Source organism: Sinocyclocheilus anshuiensis, unplaced genomic scaffold, assembly GCF_001515605.1.
Source record: "Sinocyclocheilus anshuiensis isolate Anshui unplaced genomic scaffold, SAMN03320099.WGS_v1.1 scaffold1144, whole genome shotgun sequence".
NCBI classification, from domain to species: Eukaryota; Metazoa; Chordata; class Actinopteri; order Cypriniformes; family Cyprinidae; genus Sinocyclocheilus; species Sinocyclocheilus anshuiensis.
The window spans coordinates 1308468-1315950 of NW_015551101.1; the positions used below are offsets into that span (position 1 = coordinate 1308468).

The 7483-nt window shown below is 39.7% G+C and overlaps 1 protein-coding gene across 1 annotated transcript in view; it reads left to right on the top strand.

Moving 5' to 3' along the window:
- Positions 1–6369, top strand: part of LOC107662799 (serine/threonine-protein kinase ULK2-like) — a 41514-nt gene extending 35145 nt beyond the window's left edge. Inside the window, exons 20-27 of the mRNA XM_016452913.1 lie at positions 1486–1595; positions 1797–1931; positions 2106–2317; positions 3163–3341; positions 3430–3548; positions 4275–4432; positions 4522–4657; positions 4755–6369. Coding sequence (XP_016308399.1) covers positions 1486–1595; positions 1797–1931; positions 2106–2317; positions 3163–3341; positions 3430–3548; positions 4275–4432; positions 4522–4657; positions 4755–4819 — 1114 coding nt within the window. The 3' untranslated portion in view covers positions 4820–6369. The remainder of the gene's footprint in view (positions 1–1485; positions 1596–1796; positions 1932–2105; positions 2318–3162; positions 3342–3429; positions 3549–4274; positions 4433–4521; positions 4658–4754) is intronic.
- The last annotated feature ends 1114 nt before the right edge of the window (positions 6370–7483 follow it).

The following is a 7483-nucleotide window of genomic DNA, read 5'->3' on the forward strand; positions in this document are numbered from 1 at the left end:
CCAGTGTGTGCTGTGATTGGCTCCACTCGGTGCCTGGTCGGGGAAATGTCATGCCTTACCATAGCCGCCTGCGAGCTTCAGTGTAAATATTGCATCAAAATCAAAACAATTTGAGAGTGATTTAAACCCGGATGATTGTAACCACTCTAAGTTCGTCTGCCTTGGGAAAGCTAGCGTGTCTCCAACATAGTGATAACACTCGTTGCCTTCTCTAGTGCAGCTCAACCAGGTCTCGTCCCATTCGTCGATATTTGTGATATCACAAATCCCGGAAAATATGCGTTGTAGTCCAAACGAGTCGTTCGTTGTAGTTTTTGAAAAGTGATTTCTGTTAAATAAAATATCTCCTTTTGAAGTGGACTTTGAGCTTTGTAACTTTGCAGATCTTTTTTATGCTCAAACAGCAACATTACAGACTAACTAAAGTTGAAAAAGTGAAAAAGCATAATAGGACCCCTTTAAAATATATTATGCAATAATATACATATACTACTGTTTAGTATATTAGTTGAGTTAGTACGTTTTTTTTATTCAGCAAGGATGCTAAATTGATCAGAAATAAATTCATTGGTTGTTAAAATAAATCTGTTTCAAATAAATGCTGTTTTTTGAACTTTGTATTGGTTTCCATAAAAATATTAAGAAGCACATTTTAACATTAATAATAAATGCATCAAATCAGCCTATTAGAATGATTTTTAAAAGATTATGTGACACTAAAGACTGGAGTAATGATGCTGAAAATTCAGCTTTGCCATCACAGGAATAAATAAAAAATATATTAAAATAGAAAACAGTTCAATTGATGAATATTTTGTAATAATACATTGTAATAATATTTCACAATATTACTGTTTTTACTGCATTTTTTATCAAATAATTAGTGTTGAGAATAAGAGAATTCTTTAAAAAAAAAAAAAAATTTACCCTAAACTTTTGAACAGTAGTGTATGAAAGTATTATATAGCTAATGAATAATGAACATTAATTGTTTGGGGTGTTGCATACATTGTGATTTTTTTTTTTATTTGCTTACTAACCATGACACACACAGTCATCTGCAGGGGTACTCTCTATGATATCATTTCCTGTTTTAGTTTTTTTTCTTGCATGTTGGTCACACCACATGCGATTTGTTTGTTTTTAGAGATTTATATTTTAACAAAATGTATTATTCATTTTTTTAGAAAGAGTTAAAAGATTTAATATTTTCTTTTCAATAATTCTTTTAATGATTTAATAATTTTTATCTCAAGTATAATTTATATCAGACAGTTGACATTTATGACTTTATGGCCAACAAAAGTATCACAAACCAGAAATTAAAAATATGATCATAATATAAGAAATGCCATTGGTTGCATTTTTTATGTATATTCAAATAAATTAATAGATTTGGACGAGACGTAAGTGCCATGTCACTGACCCCTGTGTTAGAAATTCTAAATGAATTAAATAGCAAGCTGAAGCTGTTTATTTCCTCAGGTCTGTAAGTGCTGGTAGACTGTCTGAGCAGCCGGTGCGGATCACTTTGGGAGGACAGCCATACCAGGGCAGCACAGACAGCCTCAACACAGAGAGACCCATGGACACAGGTAGCCCCCTTTCCCCCTTTACTTTGCTACAGCTTTTTGTAAAGTCCAGTTTTTCATACCGAAATTATTTTATTTCTACTATACATAACCCCACTGACATCGTTTGAGCTTCTCCTGAAAGCTTCTGTCTTGCATGAAGTGTTCTGATTGGCTGCCAGCGTTTGTATGTGTTTTGTGACCCCCGCGTGCATCGCTCCCCAGCCCCAGCAGGGACTTGCGGTTTGGCAGCAGGCAGGGCAAGTCCCCGCACCGTTGTGTTCACGGTGGGCTCGCCCCCCAACAGCAGCACCCCTCCCACCTTCAGCCATCTCGCCTCCCGCCCGCGCACCACCTCAGGTGAGGGGCTTCGTCTCATAAACCTGCCCCATACATCACTGCTTCAGCTGCCGCACTACGTGTTTAGTACCTGTGCCACTGTTTTAAAGACAGTCTGATGCATTATGGTCAAGATCTAAAGCTAACTGATTCATAAGACTCTGTGGCTGATTGTGTGTGTCTGCGTGTCTGCAGTAGGCTCCAACAGCTCGGCCGGCTCGCTGTGCTCCACCAGCGGTAAGGTGTATATGGGCTCTCCCCCGGGCATGACCATCGGCAGCTCCCCACCAGGAGCGGAAGCGGCTCCCAGCAGTCTGCGCTATGTCCCTTACGGCACCTCCCCGCCCAGCTTGGATGGATTCATCACCTTTGAAGCTCCAGAACTGCCAGAGGAGACACTGATGGAGGTGAGAGAGCTAACACAGCTGGAACGTACAGTGGTGGCCAAAATGGTTTTACGTCAGTTATTTCTATCTTTTGCTGTAGTGTGTCAGTATAGGAAATATCAGTTTACATTTCCAAACATTCATTTTGCCATTAATTGTAATAATCCAGTGAGATTTTCTGACAACATCTGATCTCATCATCATCCAGTGTGTCTGGAATAACATGAAGAAACAGAACAAACTGAGACAGACTAAATCCAGAAGAACTGTGGCAACATCTCCAAGATGCTTCAAGAAACCTATCTGCAAAGCTACAGTACTGTTAAGAGTTTTAGGCACTTGTGTAAAAATGCTGTAAAATGAGGATGCTGTCAAAAATAGATTTTCTTTATCAATTAACTTCTGTTAACTAAATTAAATCAACATTTGGTGTGACCATCCTTTGCATTTAAAGCAGCTTTTGCTCTAGGTGCATAGTTTTTCAGGTAGCTCTGCAGGTAGGTTTCTTGAAGCATCTTGGAGACATTTCCACAGTTCTTCTATAGATTTAGTCTGTCTCAGTTTGTTCTGTTTCTTCATGTCATTCCAGACACACTGGATGATGGTGAGATCGGATCTCTGTGTGGAGCATTGGTTGTTGTCAGACTCCTTGTGCTCACTGGATTATTACAATTAATGGCAAAATTAATGTTTGGAAATGTAAACTGATATTTCCTACTGACACACTACATCAAAAGATAGAAATAACTGACGTAAAACCATTTTTTAGCTGGTGAAAATACTAGTGTTCTAATCATTTTGGCCACCTCTGTATAAAGGTAGCTTTTCTTGGGAAGCACTAACATGCGTGTGTCTCTGGTTGGCAGCGTGAGCACACAGACACTCTGATGCACCTGCGGATGATGCTGTCCTTTACGGACTGTGTGCTGGAGATCGCTTCTCTACGGCCCGGAGGACCTGATCTGGGTGCGTCTGCCGCCTCTCTCTACCCGCCCCAGGACAGCGTGGTGGTGGATCAGATCAGTCAGCTCAGTAAGGAGTGGGGGTAAGAAGAGTGCACACAAGCACGTAATCTTTAACAATGAGAGTTCATAGCATACAGTATGTAATGCTTTGGTCATGGTCTCACACAGGCAGGTGGAGCAGCTGGTGTTGTACATGAAAGCCGCACAGCTGCTGGCCTCCTCACTGCACCTGGCCAAAGCTCAGATCAAGTCTGCCAAACTCAATCCATCCATGGCCGTCAAACAAGGTGAGCTGCTACATTAGACGGCTGTGTGTACAGTCAAACCAAAATGTATTCATTTCTCACATTATCACAGTTTATTTGCTATAGAAAATGGTAATAAAATATGACACGAACTTAGGTGCTGCGTAATATCATTGCGCCTGCTGCACCCATGGTACGGCAGCAAAATTCCTTGATTATTATGCCGGAATGAGAGTATAGTTCCTAGCCATATCGGCTCAAAAATATTTTATTGTGTAGAAATTTATATTTGTATGTATAACAATACTAAAAATAAAACAAAAGTTACAAATGAATAGAAAAGTTGGTGTAAATGTGTCAATTATTGAAACTTCTGGAGTAGTGAAATGTAATATTTTAAATGATTTATGATTATTTTAACGTATTATGACTTTTTGTTTGTAAACAATGTTTAAAAAAGCAACTTAAATTTTAAAAACCTAATAATTAGAAATGGTGGCATAGGCAATTAAATGAATTGAAATAAATTAATCTTGAAGTACTAAAAGAAGTACTTAAAATAACGAGAAAAAAAATAATGCTAAATAGTTTTGTGACTAGTTTCCGTAAATAAAGTTTGAAAGTCGGCAGCTTTGTCTTTACAGCAGAAATACCAGAAATATCTTGGTGGGCCATCAACTGTTATCCTGGAGTCAAAAACGTCGAGAACCGCCAATGTAGGGAAACAGATGAAATTAGTGAATAACATATCTTGTCTCTGAATTTCAGTGGTGAAGAATTTGAACGAGCGCTACAAGAGCTGCATTTCCTTGTGCCGCCGGCTCACGGACAAACTCAACCACTTCTTCTCTGACAAGCAGCGATTTGTGGATGAGGTCAACAGTGTAACAGCTGAGAAGCTCATTTATAACCATGCTGTAGAGATGGTGAGTAAGGATGGTCATGGCGGCCTCACTTTGAGCTTTGTTGCGTGATTGAATGAGTGGTTAACATTGGTGTCATGTTTGTGTAACAGGTGCAGTCGGCTGCACTAGACGAGATGTTCCAGCAGACAGAGGACATCGCATATCGCTACAACAAAGCCTCCATGTTGCTAGAAGGCCTTTCCAAGATCCTTCAGGACCCAGCTGATATAGAAAACGTCACCAAATGTGAGTCAACTTCTTACATTTCATTATGATTGTTTACTAAACAAAGCTGAAGTAAAATCCTTTTAACATCTTTTCTCTTTGTGTTTGTTTTGTACAGACAAGGCAAGCGTGGACCGGAGGATCTCAGCTTTGTGTTACTGCACCGTGACCCTGTACGAATAAAGAGCATCATCTGTAAAATCTCGGCCAGTGCTCTCACTCCAGGGACCATCATCTTCTCAAACCACAGAGAAGACTAAACAAATCCCTCGTTTTTGTTTTGTAGCAAAGCACTTTCAGTTCCTTTTGATTCCTTTCAATCACAAGCGACAGACCAAGTATTACATTTTTTGAGAAGGATGTGCACAAGTTCACTACCAAAGATGAAAACTAAACAGAGACGTAATAGTATGAAAAAGCTGTTGGACCTGCATTTGGATCCATCTTCTGTTTTTCCCTATTTTTTTTTTTTAAATGAACTAAAGGGATTTTGGACTGGGAATCCTTGGAGGCCCAGCAAATGAACATCAATGCAAATCAGTTCATCTTATTGTTTTATACCGCACTCTATTGCTCTGATTATTTATTGTTTTTTTAGAATGATATGCTAGTGTTATTGATGATAGTGTTGAAAGACGACATGGGCCGGATGTGAAGCCCAAAGTTGGACTGTAATTTCTGGTACCACACACATACACAGTCACATGGTTGAACTTAGGAGGAATCTGTAGTATTTACAAAATCAGCTTTGAAGCAAATGCACTTTATTGAGGCAGATGTGAAAGACGCTTGTCCTAGAACATCTGGCAGAAGGTGGAGATCATGATTCTTCATCCTTCTCCAAGGCTCTGGTTTCTTCCTATCTCCATATCTGAAATCCTCTGAGAATGAGTGTCTGGAAGGCCTGTGAGCATCAGGTTGGATGGACATTGACGCCACATAAGAGCCTCGTGGTGAATCATCCATAATGGTCAAAATACTTGAGTAGTTACTTACCTTTTGATTCAGCCGTACTCAAACGTTTTTATGTTCATATTAATACTGTAGCTTTTTTTAACCGATGTGCGTGAGCTGTAAATACTTGTACATTCTGCATGTGTGTGTTTTTATTTTGGAGTGAATGCAAGCGAGCACAGCGTGACTGAAGAAGGTGGATGCTGCCGCCACCATCCCTGCCTCTCAACTTCAGAGCACAAGATTTTCTTGTTTTTAGGGTTTTTTTGTTTCTTTGTAGAGGCAATAGACGCTGACAACTTCCACAGATTCTTCGAGGCCTCACAGAAAGCTCAAGACCTCACTTTGCATGGCAGCTCTTGATGAACGCCCATGAATATCTTGTGTACGATAAAACATTGACTGTGCGGGATGTGGATGTCGCAGGTAAATGGGATAGAGCCACTGCAAGGCTCTGCTTTTCCCCGTTCATCCACTGTGCTCATGACAGTGTTCGTGCAACTGCACTTCCCAGGTGCTGCAGTGGCCAGTTTCAGGATACTGAAGAACTGAAAGCATGACTTTGAGTAGTCTACTTTCACTTGTATATGTTTTTGAACACCTCGCTCCATCTTTACTGCACTCTATCTCTGTTTTTATTTTTAAAACGGCCCCTCGTGAGCCTACAAAGCCTTTACTGTACAGAAAGAGAAGGCTTTTCTGCCACAAATCCATGCATATCTGTAGTTGTAGGACTTCCTTTTCCAGGTCTGAGGAGAACTGTGTACAGTAGAAAAAAACTAGAGAAGACTAGTACCGAGCACATGTACCTGTGGAACATTAGAATGTATTTGCCCTTCGTTTAGCACCTTTCCTTTCTGAATAAACGCTTACGACCAGCCTATCACAGCCCGACACAACATGATCACGGCCGATGCAGCCTGAAGGCTCTGCTCCCTTGATTTTCAGTGACAAATGTTGATGTTTTACACGTTTTAATCAATATGTGTGTTTTACCAAGGGCATCTGTGTTGTCTGAAACTGTAGAAATGCAGTTTTTGTTTATTAAAAGGATCAATTTTATCCTGTTATCTGAGTCTCAGATTGTGTTTCGCAAACATGTTGGATACTTATAATGCTGTATTTAAAATACAGAGGCAGTACTGAAAGTGCAGCAAAGGTGAGATACAACTAAACAGGCACAAATATAACAGAGCAAAGCAATAAGTAGCAGATACCTAAACTACTAAAGTACCAAATTTGGTTTTGCAGGGCCAAGAATAGTGGTGAATTATTTTCTACGTTAGGCTTACTTTGTTTACATAGGAGCAGTCAATAATCAGGAAACAGAAATATGATGGGAAGGTGACATGTTCACACTGATAACTTTGCGAACACAGTCAAAACGTGTTTACACGACCTTTATTAATCCAGTTTGGAGCACTGCTAAATCCAAGTAAATTCATACAATGTTTGGATAGGACAGAAGTTGACATTCAAACCTTTGCATTTTACTTGGCGGCCATCTTTGAAACGCCTCTCGGGCAGCTATTTCAGTCTTACAATCTCTTTGAATGAATGGGGCAACATTAAATTCTCTAAAACGGTTCACTAAGCTTACGGTTAAATTTCATATTTGAAATCACAAATGAATTCTGACAAGAACTGTCTCATAAATGTTTTTCATGCTCAAATAACCTTGAAGCTTATTTTTAGCTTAGACCAGCCAATGCCCATGTGTTGCCATGATTGAGGGCGAACTACTACTAAATGCATTTATTTCAGGTCCTGACCCTGCAGATCGCCTGTCAAACTACAGGCAAAGGGTCAATTAAGAGGCTAATCCAGCCTTAAAGGAGACATATTATGCCCCTTTTTACAATATGTAATATAAGTCTCAGGTGTCCCCAGAAT